Source organism: Chelonia mydas, chromosome 1 (assembly GCF_015237465.2).
Source record: "Chelonia mydas isolate rCheMyd1 chromosome 1, rCheMyd1.pri.v2, whole genome shotgun sequence".
Classification (NCBI taxonomy): domain Eukaryota; kingdom Metazoa; phylum Chordata; order Testudines; family Cheloniidae; genus Chelonia; species Chelonia mydas.
In genome coordinates, this window is record NC_057849.1 from 47,884,416 (window position 1) to 47,906,401 (window position 21,986).

The window sequence follows — 21,986 nt, forward strand, 5'->3', positions numbered from 1 at the left end:
GGGATGTTAAATTTAATTATATTATGGTCACTGTTACCAACCGGTCCAGCTATATTCACCTCTTGAATCTGATCCTGTGCTCCACTTTGGACTAAATCAAGAATTGCCTCTCCTCTTGTGGGTTCCAGGATTAGCTGCTCCAAGAAGCAGTCATTTAAGGTGTCAAGAAACTTTATCTCTGCATCCCTTCCTGAGGTGATATGCACCCAGTCAATATGGGAAAAGTTGAAATCCCCCATTATTATTGAGTTTTTTTTTATTTTAATAGCTTCTCTAATCTCTTTGAGTATTTCACAGTCATTATCACCATCCTGGTCAGGTGCTCGGTAGTATATCCCTACTGCCATATTCTTATTATTCAAGCATTGAATTACTATCCATAGAGATTCTGTGGTACTGTTTCATTCATTTAAGATTTTTACTTCATTTGATTCTACGCTCTCTTTCACATATAGTGTAACTCCCCCACCAGCACGACCTGTTCTGTCCTTCCAATATATTTTGTACGCTGGTATTACTATGTCCCATTGATTATCCTCATTCCACCAAGTTTCTGTGATGCCTGTTATATCAATATCCTCATTTAATATGAGGCACTCTAGTTTGCCCATCTTATTATTTAGACTTCTAGCATTGGTATTTAAGCACTTTAAAAACTTGTCGCTTTTTAGCTGTCTGCCATTACATGATGTCATTGAATGGGACTTTTTTTCTTTTGACTGTTTCTCATCAGATTCTACCTGTATTTTATCATCTTCCATCCTCTCCTCCTTATTAGGACATAGGGAATCTCCATTTATAGATCCTCCCCTAAGCGATGTCCGAACCACGTGCTCCCCCACATCTGTCAGCTTTCCCCCGGCCCTTAGTTTAAAAACTGCTCTGCAACCTTTTTAATTTTAAGTGCCAGCAGTTTGGTTTAGGTGGAGCCCATCCTTCCTGTATAGGCTCCCCCTTTCCCAAAAGTTTCCCCAGCTCCTAATAAATCTAAACTCCTCCTCCCTACACCATCGTCTCATCCACGCATTGAGACCCTGCAGTTCTGCCTGTCTAACTGGCCCTGTGCGTGGAACTGGAAGCATTTCAGAAAATGCTACCATGGAAAAGAGAAACAAAGCTCTGCAAGTTTTTGGACAAGTTTCAGGTACTTTGTCTCCATAATTTGGATACTTATCTGAATCTTTTGAAGTTTATCTATCACTAATCACTATAGGATTTTTTGCCTAAAATAAAAATAGACATGATGGGGAAAGGAGGCAGAAAATAATCTATTGAATGTGCAATGCAGCATAACAATCCAAAGGTCATGCTGCCCTCTGCCCTGGGCACACAGTCCATGGATTCTTATTCAGTATTCTGAAGGGAACAATCACACAGTTTAAAAAGGTCACGGACATGATTGTTTTTTAAAAAAGAGCAATAACATAGATTAAAATTCTCACTCAAAAATTGTTCTTATTAAAATTAAGGCTGTTTTTAACCCTACTTATGAAATTTGAATAGTGCATAACTTCATGAGCAGTAGAAGCTTAAAGAAAATTACTTTAGAACTTTAATCTTTTGACCTTCAATCAGTTGCTTTGGTGCATGGCCAGAACAAATGAAGATTGATGGCTTTCATTTTTTTTATCAGAGACCTTTAGGAGAATGCTGATAGTAATGGTAAACAACATTTTTTGCTTAATTCAGGATTATTTATTCCACTTAAATGTTTCAGATATTTCATTGCAAAACTTTATCGTAATTCAGGACAAACATATTAAATCAAATGATTTATATGCCCATTATTTACCTTCAACAGCAGTGAAAAACATATTTCCTTCCCAAACTGTGTGAAAATCCTTCTTTCTGTTGTATGTTCACAAACTGTTAAACCTATACAATAAACTATTACATTTAAATTACATTTTCATTTTCCCCTAAGATTCACATGGGTTTTCCCACCTTTGATATCCCATGTCAAGGCCTCTTTTGTGGCCAGGGTGAACTGAGTAGAACTCCCTTTTGAGTTAAAATGCTTTTTAATCAGCTAATGTTGAGGAGTTGCTGTTTGTATGAGGAAAGCAATTCGGATACAGCCAGTATGCTATATGGTGCAGAAGCTAGAACATAGAATCTAAAATGAAGACACCTGGCTTCTAATTTGATCTCTGAAACTGACTCTTTGAGAGACAAGGTGAATGAGGTAATACCTTCATTGGACCAACTTCTGTTAGTGAACGAGACAAGCTTTCGGAGCTTACAGAGAGCTCTTCTTCAGGTCTGGGAGAAGCACTCAGGGCTAGTATACCCTGGCAACACTAAAGCGAGAAAGTTGCAGTGCCGTAAATTGTCAGTGTAGACAAGGCCTCAGAGTGTCAGAGCTAAACACAAGGTGGAGCAAACTGTTTAGCACAAGGAGTTAAGATGCTGTAAGAGACCATTCCAGGTGAAGTAGGCAGTTAACCCGCAAAGGAGGGTTAAATGAGAATGAATGAGGATAATATCACCTACTTCACTCTGTGTTATGAACTTAAGACCCCATCTTACATTTCTTGCAAATCTTATTCAACATCAGACCAGCCTGGATTAATGAACTAGACTTTTGCCTTGGTTTAGCCTGATTGTAGACATATTCTAATGTTATTTAAATGTAATACAGTTTACAAAAAGATGTTACTTCTGAATGTAACCTGTGAAACATTTATTTTACAGATACAATACCTATAGTGCAGAAATTTTTTGACTTTTGTATTAGTCATTTTTTTATTGCATTCTGAAGATATGAAAGTGTAAGATCACCAGTTTTCCACTCTTGCTGTAGGTTTTTGCATTTTGCTTATATTTTCTGCTTCCAAGTGAAAGTTTTCAGCAGCTTACTTTTTAAAAGAGGTGTTTGTCCTATTCGTTCATCTGAAATGCTGACGTAAGTGGTGCATTCCATCTTTATCTTCTCCTCTGCTGCTGCCAGGTGGTTTTGACTTTCTACGGGAGTACCAGTCATCACCAGTGCCAGATTCTGGTTTAAGCTCCAGCTCTACCTCCTCGAGTATCAGTCTAGGAGGCAGCAGTGGAAATCTCCCACAGATTACCCAAGAGGTGGAGGACATGGACACAGCTGCTGAAACAGATGAAAAGGCAAACAAATTAATTGAATTTCTAACTACCAGGTAATCAAGATAAAGGAGAGGTTACTGTGGGTTACACTTGAAAAAGATTCGTCTTCTGTAAAATTATCTATAATAACTTTAAAAGGACACAGATGAAAATGTTTGAGGTGAACATACAGTAATAATAAACTTGTAAATGTGAAGATGTATTTAAAAGCATTACAGTGTCAGGAACACTGCAAAAAATGCTGCCTGACCAGAATAAATTGTTCAGTATCCTATAATATTATGCTCAAGACAGAACTCATGAAATAGGACAATTTTATTGCTATAAAGGAGACAGCAGTTGTGAGGGGCCACAGTGAGCCTAGCTTTAATTACTGAATAGGGCTGGCACATCCTAGGCTTGTTCTGTTGAAAAATTTAGGGCCTGCTCCTCATTTACATTAAGACCCCTTTACCCTGCCCCAGCAAAGTGTCTGGAAGCCTAAGTCTAGCCAGCTGAAGAGCAGCTAAAGAGTGACTGCATTTTATTTTTCCATCCAGAAGTGTAGTTCTTAACTGACAGCAAAAGAAGAGCTGGCATTAGGCGCGAAAGGCTGTAAGTGACATGTAATCATTATAAACTAGCAAAATCCAGAGTAATACATGATTTTGTTAGGACTTAAAACTCATTTTATTTAACTTAGTTAATTTTCTAAACTGATAATATTACTGTCTCCTTGGTGAACTTGTATTTGGAATAATGTTTCTTTCTCACATCTTACCTGATTTTTTTTAAAGGAAATAGTTTTGGAAAGTCTTTCTAATCACAGTTAACCAGAATTTCACCAAGGAAAACATCCCATTCATTACAGCATAATCAAAGGCTTTTTGGGGTATTAGTCCTCTGGTGGGGTTTTTTGATATTTGCACTTAGCATTTTGAATAAGTAACAAATCTAGCACAGATGGGTGTCTTTTCAATATGAGGCAAGTTCTCTTTCAACCTATTTTTCTTCTCCGTACTTAGTTGTTGACAATTCCACTGACTTTCTTTAATCTTGAGAAGTCAGGAGATAGGCAGGAAAAATGAGAACAAAAATCCTGTTCAGCCACACACCCTGTAGTGTGCATCCAATTAATTCAATTCAGGCCTTGTGCTGCTAAGAAATTTACACCCAAGGGGTTGCAGCCAGGAATAAGACCTTAGGAACAATGTTGGCAACATCTTTTGAAATCTTTAATGTCCACACTATGCAGATCCGATATGACTGGAGCTACAGAGGGAGCACTGCAGAGCTGGGTCAGAGGCTGTTTATGAATTTTTACTTGGTAGTCCTTCAATTCCCTACATACTTCTCCTCATGGGGATTAATCATGGCCCTGGCACAAGTTTGTAGGAGCAGCTGGGTGGGTTTTGTTCAAACCCTCCTGGGCTAACCAGAATACAGCCCAAGTTAACTCTGTTCTTGCAGCATTAACACATACCCCTGTTCGCGCAGAAGGTGATTGGCCCAGAGTTGGACCCTATAGTTGCCCTAGGCACACTTGAGAAGTCTACTTTTGCAGAACACTCACCGTGCCTAAGGACCTTGTCTACACATAAAAGCTGTACCATTATAATTATACCAGTATATTTAAAACAGTACAACTTCCCTAGGGTGGATACAGTTACACTGTTGTTAATGTGTTTATACTGGTGTTTAGAGAGATAAGGTGGGTGATGTAATATCTTCAGAGACCCAAGGAAGAGCTCTGTGTAAGCTTGAAAGCTTGTTTCTCTCCCGACAGAAGTCAGTCCAGTAAAAGATATTACCTCACCCACCTTGTCTCTCTAATATCCTGGGACCGACATAGCTACAATAACACTGCATACTTATATAGGTATAGCTTACTCATGTATACCACACTCAGGGCTGTACCACTTTAACTATTTTGGTAATAAATCACATCCCTAACCAAAATAGCTGTACTAGTGTAAAAACTGTGTGAAGGCCAGGCTTAATGGTAAAATCCTGATTCATGCAAAACTTCTATTGAATTTAATGGAAATTTTGCCTGCATGAGGACAAAAGCGGGAAATCCTAGGTTTGCCTTAAAAATTCTTGCAAATTCGCATTACCCACATTATTTGCAACAACTACACTACATTTTTAGTTTTATTTGTGTTTGATACATAGTATTGTTCAACCTGACACAGTAGATGCATTAAGTAATGCTGTGTAATTATGTCAGTAATAAGATTGTCTTCAAGTTGTAATATAAATTGAACTTTACCAATCAAATGTCTGATTAAATCCAGTTATGTATTCAATAGTAACTGTGCTTTTAAACTGAAAATTATTCCTTAATTTGATATTTATTTGTATTATGGTAGTGCATAGGGACCCCAGTCATAGACCAGGATCCCAACATATTAGGTACCGGACATAGAACAAAAAGATGGTCCCTTCAACAAGGAATTTACAAGCGAAACATAAAACAAGATAGCATGTTCAAGCTTTCATCAATCTCTTTGTCTGCGTCTGTCAGTTTCACAACTTGTTTGTTTAATGCTGAGTAGGCCTTCAGCAAGAGTTGTAGCTGTCAAGATTAACACTGCTAAGCCTTCTCTACACTAAGGAATTTACCAGAAAAAATGCCCACTATTTTTATCACCAGTAGGAAACTTAATGTAGACCAAAGTCTTGTGGATAGACCTTTTTTTTTAACCTCTTTTCAGCAGTACTAAAAACACCAGAAGCTACCTGAGCATTGTCTATACTATGATTCCCATAGTGGTAGGTAGCACCAGTGGGGTTTTGTTCATTTTATTTTATTTTTTTGTAAAATTGCCCAGTGTAAAAGATGGCCTTACATTTAGAAAATGGAAAGTAGAGCAGTGCCCTGAAATGATCAGTCATTTATAATGTTATGCCAGTAGTTCATTTTAAATTGGAAATCTTTGTAAAGCTGAAGTGTAGCAGTAGTTGTATTGTTCATAGATTTACGTTCAATCATGTTTTCCAGCAAGTAGTTCTGTCTGTCTCTTTTTGGATGTACAGTATAATAATTTTTAAAATTACTTACATTTATTTCAACTACTTCAAAGAAATACTTACACATTTTGCTACATTTTTCTTCTCTTTAAGGGCATTTGGTCCACTCTGGTGCCATGAAGATATCACACCCAAGAATCAGAATACAAAGAGTGCTGATCAACTTACTAATTTTCTGAGACATGTTGTGTCTGTATTTAAAGATTCCAAGTCAGGTACTGAAACTTTTTTCCATGATTGTACCTTAGTTAAAACCCCCGTCTAGTGGACAAGTCCCTATTGTTTGCTTAGAGAACTTACCTTTTAATGCCAGTTTCTTTGCTCCTGAATGGCTGCTACAGGAGCTTGCTTGTGCAACAGTGCCCTCTGTTTTGTGAAAATAATAATTTCATAATGATTCTTTATTCTTTGTTCAAGACATCTTCTTTCTTGCAGTATTTTATGTGCGAGGATTAAAAGTTTTAAAGCAATTTTGTTTTCGTAATTTGTTTCAAGTTATTCTTTTCATATACTCTGATTACACTATGTGACTTTAATTGGATTCAGATATGTTTGGTGCAAATAAACACTTTCAAATTAATTTCAAATAACTTTGTTTCCTTTTGTAGGAAGTTAAAGATCATATTCTTTTAATGCTCTTGTCATTTAATTTTATTGTATTCCTGAAGAGATTACTACAGACTGCTCCATTTGATCAGTGAAAAGTATATATTCTTCTTTAGTTTATTTAGCCCACAGTAAACTTTTATCCTGTGATCTTTCTTTCATTAGATCCATATGCTGAAGCATTTTGTATCCTATATAGGACATATATTATGTACTTACTAGAAAAATAGCATCATAGATTGTTTTAGCATGCAGCTACAGTACAATCGATTCTTCTAAACCATCACTGATGGTTGATTTTGATTGTTCTATTTGATAAAAAAGGGAAAAACTCCACCTCTTATTTGTAAAATAGACTGGCGATATTAAATAATCTTCCCAACAGGCAAAATGTTCTTTGTTCATTTAATTTGACAATTATAGTTTATTTTTAATGATTTATTATGGGATTTCATAGTAAACTAGTAACACTAAACAGTATTTTGAAAAGTAATAAAAACTCACTTGTTATTAGTAGGGCAGAGAGCAACATAGTGTGCAATTAGGACCTGAACCAAACCCCATTGAAGTTAATGGAAAGACTCCTGATTTCCAGTGGGCTTTGGATCAGGGCCTAAGGCCTGAATTCAGAAAAGTACTTAGGCATGTGCTTAACTGCTTTCCCTAATCAGGGCTACAGTGCTTGCATTTAGCAAAGTATTTATATAGCATATTTATATGCAATTGTACATCTTCTAGGCACAGTATGAATATTAAGTAGCTAATCCTCAAAACAACCCTATGAAGGAGATAAGAACTGATATTCCCATTTTACAGCTGAAAACACTGAAATTATTATTATTGTTGTTGTTATTTACATTACCGTAGCGCCTTCGAGCCCAAATCATGGACCAGGGCTCCATTGCGCTAGGTGCTATACAAACACAGAACAAACAAACAGTTCCTTTCCCCAGGAGCTTACAGGTTAGGTGATTTGCCATGGCCACACAGTGAGTCAGTGGCCACAATTAGAATGTGTTCATTAGTAAAGCTGTTTGGAAATGTTCATTTGTTGAGAGCAAAACGTTTTTGCAGAAACACGTTGCCTTTGAGAAAAATTCATAGAAAAAAAACCCTGAGAAAAAGCATTTCACTAAGGGAAAGTTTTGACCTTTTTGGAATGGAATGTTTCAATTTTCTCTTTCAAAACAACTCCCCCCACCCCAATTTTTTATATTATGAAATATAATATAAAATGAAAAAGTAAAAATTGGAACTAATCATTTAGATTTTGTCAAAATGAAACATTTCAATTGATCCCAAATTACTATTTTTCCAGAATTTCAATTCATGGGAAATTTTGAAATCTTTTGGTTTTGTTCTGTTCTGGAATGGAAGAAATTTTGAAATCACACAACTCCAAATTCCCATGCAGCTCTACTCATTATAACTAGACCATGCTGCCAATGTTATATACTGTATTGTCCAGTAATAGGAATTGTTCACTTATTTGTAAAGAAGGTTCTAGTGGTTCTTTCATAAATTAATATACCTTAAAAAATGGCCAAAACTTTTTGAAATGCTAGGGAATTGGTCCGCTCAGGGTTTCAACTATAAAGTAACTTTGTCTCCTGCAGTAACATCTGCTTTGTTAGATTTTAAATATCAACATACTATTATTTTGCTGCTTAGGTTTTCATTTGGAGCAGCATCTGAGTGAAGTTGCTTTACAAACAGCTCTTGCAAGCTCTTCAAGACATTATGCAGGTCGATCTTTCCAGATATTCAGGGCGCTAAAGCAACCTCTTTCTGCACATGCATTGTCTGACCTTCTGTCAAGATTGGTGGAAGTTATAGGAGAACATGGAGATGAGATTCAGGTACACATGTGTGACAGTGCTGTATTCCTGACAATGTTTCACAATGCTGCATATGTTCAGTATTGTTTGTTTCATTTTAATGTAAAGGGTGAAATAAACTTGGAAACTATGATGCAAGTGAGAATGTGACCTTAGAAAACAAAAACTGTGTTCTCATCACAATTTCAGAAATTACAAAAATGCTGTCAAAGTCCTGATCTAACTGTTATTGTCTGAGCCCTGAAAAAGAAAAGTCTAATTTGTTTCAAAATGTATCACCCCATTGTGAGATTTTAAAAATTGTAAATAGCCAACTGTAGTGGGGTTCACAGAAACAGCACTTTCAGCTTCCGCTGCTGCCTTTCCAAAAGCAGTTAAATTGCAAACACTGGGCCAAATTCCATTGTCCTTTACTGAGCAATATTCAACTTCAAAGCAATTAGGAATGTTGCTTGATTAAGGTCTGCGGCTTTTGGCCCACTGGATGAGTTGGTAGTATTTTTATTTGCCATATGCTAAAAGATTAAATCATTAAGGATTTTTAATATAGATAAAGAGTACTATGAGCAATGGAGAGTAAAAATAAAATTAAAAACAAACTGCTTTGGCCCTCTCTTTTTAAGAAGAATAAATTAACAGTAGAAAGAACATACTGTTTTAACAAGCTCACACCATTACAATGCAGCTGATCCAGTTTGAAAACAAACCATGGTGTAGTGTTAACCTGAGAGGTGGACTGGACAAGGGATTATAAGTAGTAATAGATATGGGAAAGCTGCATGACCCTGAATCTGACCTGCTCCCTGCTGCAAAAGTTTCTCCTGGCTGCAGGTAGGGTTGCCAGGCATCCGGTTTTCAACCAGAGCGCCTGGTCGAAAAGGGACCCTGGCTGCTCTGGTCAGCACCACTGACTGGGCCGCTATAAGTCCAGTCAACGGGGCTAAGGCAGGATCCCTGCCTGTCCTGGCTCCCAGAAGCAGCTGGCATGTCTGGCTCCTAGGCGCAGGGGCAGCCACGTGGCTCCGCGCGCTGCCCCTGCCTTGAGCGCTAGCTCCGCAGCTCCCATTGGCCGTGAACTATGGCCAGTGGGAGCTGTGGGTGCGGCACATGTAGGCATAGGCAGTGTGCAGAGCCCCCAGCCCCTCCACCTAGGAGCTGGACATGCTGGCTGCTTCTAGGAGCCACCTGAGGTAAGCACCGCCCAGCCAGAGCGTGCACCCTGAACCCCCTCCTGCACTCCATCCCCCTGTCCCAGCCCTGAGCCCTCACCCTCACCCAAACTCCTTCCCAGAGCTCACACCCCTCACCCCTTCCCACACCCCAACCACCTGCCCCTGCCTTGGGCCCCCTCTCACTCCCAAACTTCCTCCCAGAGCCAGTACCCCACACCTCCTCCCACACCCCAACCCCCTGCCCCAGCCCTGGGTCCCAGCCTGCACTCCAAACCCCTCATCCCCAGTCCCACCCCAGAGCCCGCACCCCCAGCCGGAGCCCTTACCCCTCCCACACCCCAAGCCTCTGCCCCAACCCAGTGACAGTGAGTGAGGATGGGGAGAGCCAGCGACGGAGGGAGGGGGGAATGGAGTCAGTAGGGTTGGGGCTTCAGGCCAGGGGGCAGGGCAGGGCAAGGGTGCTCAGTTTTGTATGATTAAAAAGTTGGCAACCTTAGCTGCAGGCAAAGTGGCAGGGGAACATCTTGTTACTCTTCCCCACCAGAAATAAATCGGGCTGCAAGAATACTCATGTACTGGCCTGGAGGCTGCTGGCCAAGAGTCTCTTCTCTGTGCCAGCCAGCCCATCCATGAGAAAACCATGCAGACTCGCACCATGGAACCACTCATGGATATGTGCCACCACCCCTTCAAGCAGCATGCATTCTTCTAGGGAGTGGAAGATAAGAGAGAAAAATGAAAGATAGAGCAAACACCAAGGAAATGTATGAAAAGGAATAAAAATAGATTAATAAATCCATAGATTTTAAGATCAGATGGGACCATGATGATCATCTAGTCTGACCTCCTGCATAAAATAGGTCATAGGACTTCCCTGAATTAATAACTGCTTCAAGTCCAATAACAGTGGTTGAACTAGAGCATATCTTTTAGAAACACATCCATTCTTGATGTAAATTTTCCAGTGATGGGGAATCCACCACAGACCTTGGTAAATTATTCCAATAGTTAATTAACCTCCCTGTTAAAAATGTCCACCTTATTTCCAGTGTGAATTTGTCTAGCATCAACTTTCAGTCACTGGATCTTGTTATACCTTTGCCTGCTAGATTGAAGAGCCCTCTATTATCAAATTTCTGTTCCCTGTGTAGGTGCTTATAGACTATGATCAAGTCACCCCTTAACCTTCTCTTGGCTAAAATAAAAAGATTGACCTCCTTGAGTCTTTCATTGTAGGGCATATTTTCCAATCTCTGATCATCCTCATGGCTCTTCTCTGAACCTTCTCCAATTTATCAACATCCTTCTTGAATTGTGGACAGCAGAACTGGATACAGTGTTCCAGTGGCAGTCTCACCAGGGCCAAATACAGAACTAATATAACCTCTCTACTTCTACTTGATATTCCTCTGTTTATACAGCCAAGGATCACTTGAGCCCTTTTGGCCACAGCATCATACTGGGTGCTTGTGTTCAGCTGATTATCCACAATGACTCCAAAGTCTTTCTCACGGTCACTGCTTCCCAGAATAGAGTTCCTCCTCCGGTAATCATAACCTAGATATATGATTTTGCATTTGGGGTATGGAAACACATATTGCTTGCTTGTATCCAGCTTACCACACAGGCAGATCACTTTGTATCAGCGACCTGCGTCAGAGTTTCAGAGTAACTGCATCTGTATTGCCCCTGCATGGTCCCTCGAGGGCACCCACTTAAAGTTTCCAGCTCCCAGACATCATTTCTCTTGGGTGGAGATGTTGTATTAATAAATACAGTAGAGAGCTGCATCACTCTCCCTCCTGCCCAGGGTTTTAAGACTGCACAGCTCACTGTCTTACATTGAGATATGCCCAGCAAGCCAGTCTTTCTAAAGGCCAGTGCCTGTGCTTTTCTTTCTGTCCAAGGACCATGAACAGTGTCTTGCCAGCAGTTATAAGATACCACACAACTCTTTCTAAGCAAGCAAAAGTATTACAGAGAAAACATATAAAACAATAAAAGTTACTATGCTTAAAACTTACTAGAGATCACCCCTCAGACTTACGGGGCTCTTGTAGGCCAAATTCTTTCCAATCTTTCCACAAGGGTTGGGGCTCTTGGGCAGAAGATCCTGTCCATTTGCGGGTTCAGAAAGTAGTCCCTGACTCAGTTTAAACGCAGCCTTTTTAAGCCAAAACCCCATTCTTTGTTTTCCCAGTCTCTGGAAACCAAGTGTGAATCAGTATATGTGAACCTCCCTAGAGTGTGCTACCTTTCTGGAGGTGTTTACAGTGTGAGTGATTCACCTTAATTGCCCTGTTTTAATTCCTGGAGGAGCTGTGGTAACCTTCCCCCATGGAGTAGAACATAATCGTAATCCATGGCCCACAGTGATATTTATACTTAATACAATATGTTCCCCAATAGATACTGCATGAAGTTGCAATATCTGTCAGAAACAGTCCTCTTCATTATTTAACACTGTCCCAATCTTTGTGTAATCTGCACATTTGATCAGTAATGAGTTTGTTTTCTTCTAGCTCTTTGATAAAAATGTTAAATACTGCAGGGCCATGAACCGATCCTTGTGAGACCCTAATAGAAACACACCAGCTAGACGATTCCCCATTTTCAGTTACATTTGTGAGACCTGGCAGTTAGCCAGTTTTTAATTCATTTAATGTGTGCCATGTTGAATTAGTATTGTTCTAGTTTCTTAATCAAAATGTCGTGCAATACCAAATGCCTTACAAAAAACGAACACTGTTACCTTTATCAATCAAATTTATAATCTCACCAAAAAAAAATCAAATTAGTTTTACAAGATCTATTTTCTATAAACCCATGACAATTGGCATTAATCATACTATCATCTTTTAATTCTTTATAAGAGTCCCTTATCAGCCATTCCATTATTTTGCCCGTGATTGATGTCAGCCTATATTTACCCAGGTCAATCCCTTCACTCTTTTTAAATATTAGCGTAACATTAACTTTTTTCCAGTCCTCTGAAACTTCCCCCAGACTTCTTGAAAATCAACATTAACAGTCCACAGAGGTACTTGCCCAGCTCTCTTAAAATTCTGGGATGAAAATTATCTGTACCTGCTGATTTTAAAATATCTATCTTTATTAGAAAAAAGAACAGGAATACTTGTGGCACCTTAGTCTCTAAGGTGCCACAAGTATTCCTGTTCTTTTTGAGGATACAGACTAACACGGCTGCTACTCTGAAACCTATCTTTATTAGCTGCTGTTTTAATATCCTTCTTACTTACAGTTGGAATGAAAAGTATTTCATCATCATATGATATAACTACATCATCTGGCTTTTTCCCAAACACAGAACAGAAATATTTATTTAATAGTTCTGCCTTATTAACAGTTCTGCATTATTATAGACCATTCTACCGTCTTCATCTAGTAATGGACCAATACCAGTGTTTGGATTCCTTTTGTTCTAATATACGACTTCTTCTAGTCCTTAGCTCTGTTGTCCATTGGTTTCTCCTGTGTCTTTTTGTTTCCCTTATCAATATTCTACCATTCCCACTGTGACGGGTTGGGTCACAGAAACCCCCTTGGGACTGCCATCTGATGTGCTGAGACTACCTCTAAGCCCGTTTTCCCTGGCAGCTTGGGACTTCAGTGCCCTGCCTGGTTGTGCCAGACACGCTAGCCTGTTACAGACACAGACCCAGGTCTGAACCACGTCCCCCAAAAGCTGCAGACTTAACTGAAAACAGCTTAAGAAGTGCTCCTGTCTCCAACACCCAGATACCCAGTTTCCAATGGGATCCAAACCCCAAATAAATCTATTTTACTCTGTATAAATCTTATACAGGGTAAACTCATAAATTGTTTACGCTGTATAACACTGATAGATATGCACAGCTGTTTGCTCCCCCAGGTATTAATACTTGCTCTGGGTTAATGAATAAGTAAAGAGTGATTTTATTAAATATAAAAAGTAGGATTTAAATGGTTCCAAGTAATAACAGACAGAACAAAGTAAATTACTAAGCAAAATAAAACAAAAACACACAAGTCTAAGCCTAATACAGTAGGAAACTAAATGCAGGTAAATCTCACCTTCAGAGATGTTCCAGTAAACTTCTTTGACAGACTAGACTCCTTCCTAGTCTGGGTCCAGCAATCACTCACACTCCCGTAGTTACTGTTCCTTGTTTCAGTTTCTTTCAGGCATCTCTTTGGGGTGGAGAGGCTATCTCTTGAGCCATCAGAAGACAAAATGGAGGGGTTCCCAGGGGCTTATATAGTCTTTCTCTTGTGGGTGGAAACCCCTCTCTTCTCCCCTCCATAAGATGGAGTTTTGCAGTCACCTTAGCAAGTCACATGTCTATGAATGATTCAGTTTTTTGTAGGCCGACTCCATTGTTTACATGTTAGTTTGAAAGTTCCCAGGAAAGCTCAGATGTGGATTGGTGTCTCCCAAGGTCTATTGTCAGCTGAGTAATCCTAATTACTTGAATAACCCCTTCACACTATGTTGACCAAATCTGCCTTATGTGCTTCCTACGGCAAACACTTTAAATACAAGCATAGAGCCAATGCTCATAACTTCAGATATAAAAATGATACATGCATATGAATAGGATGAATACATTCAGGAGAACATAACCTTTGCAAAGATATGTTACATGGCATATCTAGCATAAAACATTCCAGTTATGTCATATTTACACTCATAAGCATATTTCTATAAAGCATTATGGGGTGCAACATCATACCCACCTTCTAGCTTATATTCATTGATATCTACTTTCCCTTTTTTCCATTCCCCCCCCTCCCCGAGTCAGGCTGGTCCTTTAACGAGTGTAGCCTTCTTTCTCAATTGTGGGATTGTGGCTTTTTGTGCTTCTAGTAAAATGTTCTTAAATAGTTCCCATTTATCATTCACTTATTTTCTGTTGGAATTCTTTCTCACGTCTGATTTGACTCATGATTGTTTTTATCTTTGCTAAATTGGTTCTTTAAAAGCGACAAGAATATATATTACTGGTTGGGGCTTTATTTTGCTTACCCATGAAAAATTTAAGGGTCAGGGTCACTTGAACCTAACCAGCCACTGATTTTTAGTTCTGTGATTATTTCACCTGTCATTATCAGTTCTACTATGGAATTCCTCTATGCAGAATGCAATTTTTTTTGAGTTAGCAGATAGTTATGAGTAATTTTTAGAAATACCAATGATGTTTTATTACTGGCGGCTTGAAACCTCCAGCATATGTCACTCAGGCTGAAGTCCTCCATGATTATGCAACATTTTTTCCCTATGCCTGACATAGATGGGTGTTTAAGGAGCCTGTTCTCTACTGTGGTTTGGTTGTTGTAGCAGACACCACTGTTGTACCCCATCTGGTACTTTATCTGCTAGAGCACAGCAACAAAATCAAAACCAACAAACCCATACCCTGACCTAAATGTCCCCCTTTATTGATGGAGCAGTAGTTTGTTCTCTATGGCTACTCAATCTTTGACTTCTCTCCTGAGATTTCTACCACCATAGCATTCTTGTTAGTGTTATTTTTATAATCTTGACACTATTAACTTCCATTAGGAAATGGACTGAGATCACCAACACATTCCACATAGATCATCAAATAGCCTCAAGGTGACAATAATATTCTGTCACAACTGCCTTTGCAGAATTTGAACCAGTGACATGGAGGCGAAAGGCTCAGCATCGTATTATCCATCATCCCCTGATAAGATAACTGGTCTCCTTAAGTATACTCTCTCCTTCACAGATCATTCAGGGAGACAGAAAATAAAATGTGCAGTAATATTTTAATGTGCAATGTAATGGCTCTGGGTTTTTTACTACGATTAGTATTGTGTTGTGTTTTCAATAAGATGCGTCAGTACAGAATGATTTGTTACTGACTTACTCATGATTGTTTTTGCTAAAATCACTGACTGTATGTATTTGACAGGGTTATGTAATGGAAGCACTACTTACCTTGGAGGCTACTGTGGATAATCTGTCTGATTGTTTGAAGAACTGTGATCTCCTGACCGTATTATCTCGGTAAGAGTCTGTCTATTCCCTTAATCACATAATCTTTTCCCATATAAATCTTATGAAGCAATACAGTGTTCTGCAATCAGAATTGCATGAAATGGTTTTGGTATAACTGATCTTGCTCAAAATACATTTACAAAACGAGCCTAAGAGTGCATCTGAGCCCAATTTGGCAACTATTGAAATAAATATTGATAAACTCGTGGACCCTCCTAGCCTGTTATAGCTTTTCTTTCTTCCTTTCAGCCATCTACAGCACATTTGATGTCCTCTTTAAACAAGTAACATTAGGATTCCACGTTCTGTTTTTGTACCTAACGTAGTCTTGAAAAGATGTATAGGAAACAACATTTACTTTGCTTAGAATATTGCAGATGGGGGTACAGATCACTCCCTGTTGTGAGAAAACTCATGGTTCCACTAATGAAGTATTTCCCAAATCACTGCATGAATGGGCAGGATTTGTCGCCTTTGTGGAAAAAATAGGGGATTCTGTCCTCAGAACTCAGATGTCCCAAGGGGTCCTCAAAAGGCCCTATGCCTCTGCACTTGCTTTGTTTCCCCTTCCTTGACAACCTCCATAAGCAGATGTCTGTGGAGCCTCCTATGAAGAGGGGTTCCACAATATGAAAAAAGGCCACACACAGATTTCCTTTCAGGTTTGAGGATGTTCAACAGTGTGCACCCCCTGCTCTTGTTCTCACGCACAGTCCTTCTCAGCTGTGCATCCTTGAACTCACTGGGAGCCCTCCAAGGTTGGAGGATGGCAAACCTTTCTCCTTCTAAAGCACAACCAGTGACAGATCTGTGCACCAAGGGGAGGCTAATGTCTGTCTGTGGTGTCCGTTAGCAGTAGTAGGAGCTGGGTGTGTCCCTGGAGAGATCTCCTTAAATTCTAAAACTTTTCGGCAACATAAAAGTTTGTGGGTAAAATTCCTGGGGTGGTGCTGTTACAATATATTATAGTCTTTTATATTCCAAACCAAGAGTCACATGTTCCTCTTGACTACACAGTTCAGAAGGGAGCAAAATGGAACAGAAATGGCCCCAAATTGTGGAAGGAAGGGGATAACACCATCCTCCCTCCTCCCCCTAGTGACTGTGTAAGCCCTTCTGCGAGAATACCACAGAGTAGGGGCTTTGCAGTTTTGTGAGTAGAGCATTTCAGAGGTAAGAATGGAGGGAGCTGGGAAGTAGCTGTTCTGTACAGCAAGCTTCCCTTGGAACTGTAAATTGTTAGGTTATAAGCTTTTTGGAACAGTGACTTTGTCTCACTGTTGTCTTTGAACAATACCTAAACACTGAGGGTGCTATTAGAATATAAATAGTTAATAAGGACTGCATGGAATTCCAAGTGGTAATCCATGTGGCAGTTGTAACTCTTTGAAACGCCAGCTAAGTCTCCAGTGTGCAGACTACCTCCCTGAAAGGAGGCTAGGGTAGCAGCATGGATTCTAAGGGACAGTACTTCTAAGGGGAGCCCTGATAGCTCCATGACAGGTAGGGATAACGCAACATTTCTAAGTTTCTGCTTACAACCATTGGTTTAGCTGCATACATTCACCCATGGTGGCCAATACTCCTCCTTCCACAGGGTCAATTGCCAGTAATTCTACAAGTGTGACTTATGCCAAATAACTCCTGCAGCGGGTCCAGTGGATAGGATACTGAGATTCAGGAGACCTGAGTGCTAATCCCAGCACTACCACTGACCCAGAGCATGACCTTCAGCAACCACTTCACCCCTCGTTTTCCCTTCCCCCTACTTTCTGCCTTGTCTATTTAGATTGTAAACTCTTCAGGGCAAAGTCTGTTTCTTACTCTGTGTTTGTGCAGTGCCTATTACAATATGGCCCTGTTCTCAGTTGGGGTCTCTAGGTTATATGGAGAAATCTGTGGGAGACTAAAACAGACGGCGTGGTGTTTGTTTACTTTTTTTTTTTTTACTGTTTATTTATCTTTTGATAAATTCTTGGTTTACTTCCTTTTTATTTGTACTAATTTATTTTCTACATTGCTGCTTTGTGATATAATAAACTCCTATTTATTTTATTTTATTTTATTTTTTTTGCTTAGTTCATCATCACCAGACTTAACTTCAAGCACTAAACTGACTGCAAATCGGAAGAGTACGGGCCAGCTGAACGTGAATCCTGGGGCTGTAAGTGGTAACACAGCCACTGCTGAACGAAGTAGACACCAGAGAAGCTTTTCTGTACCCAAAAAGTTTGGTGTTGTGGACAGATCCTCAGATCCACCACGCAGTGCCACACTAGATAGAATTCAGGCATGCACCCAGCAAGGCCTCTCCTCTAAAACCAGGAGCTCATCATCTCTAAAAGACAGCCTCATTGATCCTTCTAATATTAACAATCCAACCAACCTGTTGGCCACCATCTTCTGGGTTGCTGTAGCTTTGATGGAATCTGATTTTGAATTTGAGTATCTAATGGCTTTACGATTGTTGAATAAACTACTAGCTTATTTGCCACTGGATAAAGCTGAAAATAGGGAGAAGTTAGAAAAGTTACAAGGACAGCTAAAGTGGTCAGATTTCTTGGGGCTGCAGCAGCTGTTGCTAAAAGGATTCACTTCCCTTACCACCACTGACCTCACATTACAGCTCTTCAGTTTGCTGACACCTGTGTCACGAGTATCCATGGTGGATTCCTCTCAAGTTATAGGTAAAGCCAATTTTTTCTGTCTTTCACATTTTGATTATGAAATTGTTTCTATGTTTGATATGAAAACCTCACTATGCTACTTAAAAATACCTATGTCACCTTATGGAATATAAATTTATTTTTGTGTGTACAAATTGTAATGCTACAAATTGTAATGCATTTTTTAATGAATACATATTTATACTCATTGCAGATCTCTCCAAAGAAACAACTAAAGGGAAATTCTTTTGTTATTACTATTATTTATTATTTGTAATATCATAGCACCTCAGCACCCCAGTCATGGACCAAGACTCCTGTGTGCTAGGCGCTGTACAAATAAAGAACAAAAAGACAGCCCCTGCACCAAAGAGCTTGCAATTTAAATATAAGACAAGAGACAACAGATGGATACAGACGGGGGAGTACAAGGAAACAATGAGACAGTTTTGGTCAGCATGATAGTCAGAGGTCTCAGCACACCTATTCAATATCAGGGGAGCAGGAAAGATGTCATTTTTGTACAGGGATATTCTTTCACATTTTATTTCTAGTTATAGAACATAGCAAGGCCTGTGAAGTTTTCTCAGTATTTCTATAATAAAACCTCAAGTTCTTTTTTCTTGGGATGAGGCGGGGCTGCTATATTCAGAGCCGTGAGAATCCTCACTAGTCAAGGTCTGAAACCAGAATCTTTTTTCCAAACACCGCCATACTTTGAGAAGAACTGTGTGACTTAGATCTAAATTTTGCTTTAGCTTTCTACCAATTCAGAATTCCCCTCACTTGGGGAATTCTCCGTTGGCCAGTTGCAGACATCTTCTTCCTCCCTCTTCCCCCTCCCCGCCCCTTTTTTCTTTTGGCCACTCAGTGTAAAATGTAGGGAAATGGGGCTGAGAATCAGGCCCAACATTTTATTTTATTACCTCCTCCTTCTCTTACCATATATTAGCAGTATATATTATACAAAAAATGCCTCCAGTATTATTGGAATTTTGGATATTGAGGTGTAGGGCCAGATCCTGCAAACATTTACGATTAGTAGCAGTGCTTACTACTACTAATTCCATGTGATTATACCTGGTAGTAAGCACTTTGTATGTTAGTAAATGTTTGCAGAATCAGTCCCATTCTTTGTAATGACACCATCACACTGTCATATATTTAATAGATGTTATGTTTAATCTGATACAGCAGTCTTAAGGTGAAATATGGGGTCTGAACAATTTGAAAGAGTCTATATAACATCACTGTAATGTACTTTTGTGATTATAGCTGCCAGCAAAATATTGCTTAAAAGACAACTAATATTCCTGTCCTCTCATCAAATATCCACTTTGTATTGTATTGTTCTGTACCAGGGTTCCCACTGAATGTCTTGTGTCTCCTGCCTCATTTAATTCAACATTTTGATAGCCCAAACCAGTTCTGTAAGGATATAGCAGAGAGAATTGCTCAGGTAGGAAATTTATTTGGTACATTGTACATCATATTAAGTCTTGTGAATGTCTTTGACTTGTTCTTAACATAATGTGACATTCATATTTAATTAGGCTTGTTTGGAAGAAAAGAACCCTAAGCTATCAAATCTTGCACATGTGATGACCCTTTATAAAACTCACAGCTATACAAGAGACTGTGCTACCTGGGTAAATGTTGTTTGCCGTTACCTCCATGAAGCATTCGCCGACATTACCCTGAGTATGGTTACATATTTGGCTGAGGTAAGTTTTTAAAACCAAACAATTTTCCATCTTCAATTGACAGACAAACTGAAGGGCTATAGCCTCTTGGCTATTCATTAAAGATCTCCTATCCTCTGTTCTTACTCAAAGTGCAGATCTGAGAGCAGAATTTTGCTGTATGCTTTTTTGAAAAAATTGAACACTTAATGCAAAACATATCCAAAGTCAAGTAAAGTCCTCAGGTTGATTACTTCTTAAAGCTGTGCTTGCCCATGAATAAATAGGGTTTTCCACTGCATCCAGAACTGGAGTACAAAGAAAGAGTGTGTAACTACCTTATGCATGCACCTTTTATAGTTTATAATTTTGGGCTAGATTGTCCATCCTTATTCGTGTTGGTGAACACTTACAGGAGTTAGTATTTTCTGTCATTCCTTTCAATGGGACGTAAGTAAGGGCTGCACAATCTAACCTAAACCGCTTGTTACATAACAATGCATTTCTTGTTATAAATATCCATGCGTAATGGATCCAAATGCATTCTTCTAACTCCAGAGAGAATTCGCTGCTTCTCTCCTCATTCATCAGTAATGGGTAATACCACCTGTCTGCAGAATTCAGAGGCCATCTAATGTTGCTGGAGACTCCAAGCTGGAGCCCCATTCTTCTGCTCAGGCCACCAGATTTTCTGCCCCATTTTCTGCCCCATTCAGCAGCAGAAAAAGTTGGCAGTTCAGATTTTCTCAACCATTTTCTATAACTTTCATGTTTATTTGTTGTCATGCATGACTTCACTTCCTTCTAGCTCCTCTCTCTCTCCCCTGAGGTGAGGAATCAGTGGAGTATTGAGGCTCTAATCCTCTTGCTTCTCCAATTCAACACTTCTCTAGTGAGCACCCTCTGCCCTCCACTGTGGCAGCAGAGAAGCCCTGCAAACATCCAGCCAAGCCCAGGGGGAGCTATAGGGAGCTTTCCAAGAGCCTCACAGGATAAACTGAGCCCTGCTGCCACAAACCATTGACTGTCACTCTGCTGAGGTAGGGGCTTGAGAAGGCTGTCTATGCCCTGCTGCCACAAGCCATTGACTCTCCCCCTGCCAGGTCACAGGCTAGAGAGGATAACGGTGCCCGGTAGCCATAAAGCCTCTGACCCTCGCTCTGCCAGAGCATGTGGCTTTGAGTCGGAGAGGTGTGGAGGGCCTCAACCCCCACCCAAAGCTGAAACACCACCATGGGAGGCTCAACCAGGAGCATGACAGTTCCCATAGAGAGGGGAACACCTCTCAGCCTGCTCAGGGTTTACTTATGCAAATGCCAGAGACTCTGAGTTCCAAATAGGCAAAAGCAAGCATCCCCTTTGAAAGAGAGCAGTTCAGATTGTTAATGAGCAAGTGGGGTAAATGTCAGGGTTTAAACCCTTTCTCCTTTTCCTCCCCACCCTGAGAGGCAAGTGTGTGCTGTGGCATCTCTGCTTACAGGGGTCCTCTGACAGTGCTCTGTAGCAGGTACCCTGCCCCTTCCTTACCCTGCAGCATGTCTGGACCAGCAGAGAAGCCTGTTCCGCCTGCGCAGCCCTGCCTCGGGCTGCAGTGTAATGGGAATTGTGCCTGTCTAGTTTTCAGTCTGCCAAGGAATGGGGCTCAGAATCTGATGGGTAGGAAGAGGTCTCTCTCTTTGCCTTTCCCTTCTCCATATTCTGGCTCCATGCCAATGGACTGTAGGCCTGGCTTGACATCAGTAACTTGCCTCACTTCTTAATGGGCCAATTGGGAAGATGAACAGAAGGTTAAGTTGTAAATTAGGGCTTAATAAGCAGTATGTGGGAGTCAGGATGTCTGTGCTAACTAAGATAAGCAGGAACACCCTGGTGCTATGAACAATGGATAA

The 21,986-nt window shown here is 40.0% G+C and overlaps 1 protein-coding gene across 13 annotated transcripts in view; it reads left to right on the forward strand.

Annotated features, from left to right (window-relative positions):
• The window catches only part of FRY (FRY microtubule binding protein), a 371,144-nt gene that overhangs the window by 284,803 nt on the left and 64,355 nt on the right, over positions 1 to 21,986 (forward strand). For all 13 annotated transcript variants that reach the window (XR_006286421.1, XM_043531626.1, XM_043531634.1 and 10 more), the window contains 7 exons: positions 2,951 to 3,149; positions 6,202 to 6,323; positions 8,386 to 8,573; positions 15,664 to 15,758; positions 17,829 to 18,436; positions 19,777 to 19,874; positions 19,969 to 20,139. Coding sequence is in view for 12 of the 13 variants with exons in the window: in XM_043531626.1 (XP_043387561.1) it covers positions 2,951 to 3,149; positions 6,202 to 6,323; positions 8,386 to 8,573; positions 15,664 to 15,758; positions 17,829 to 18,436; positions 19,777 to 19,874; positions 19,969 to 20,139 (1,481 nt within the window). In the remaining variant the exon portion in view is untranslated. The remainder of the gene's footprint in view (positions 1 to 2,950; positions 3,150 to 6,201; positions 6,324 to 8,385; positions 8,574 to 15,663; positions 15,759 to 17,828; positions 18,437 to 19,776; positions 19,875 to 19,968; positions 20,140 to 21,986) is intronic.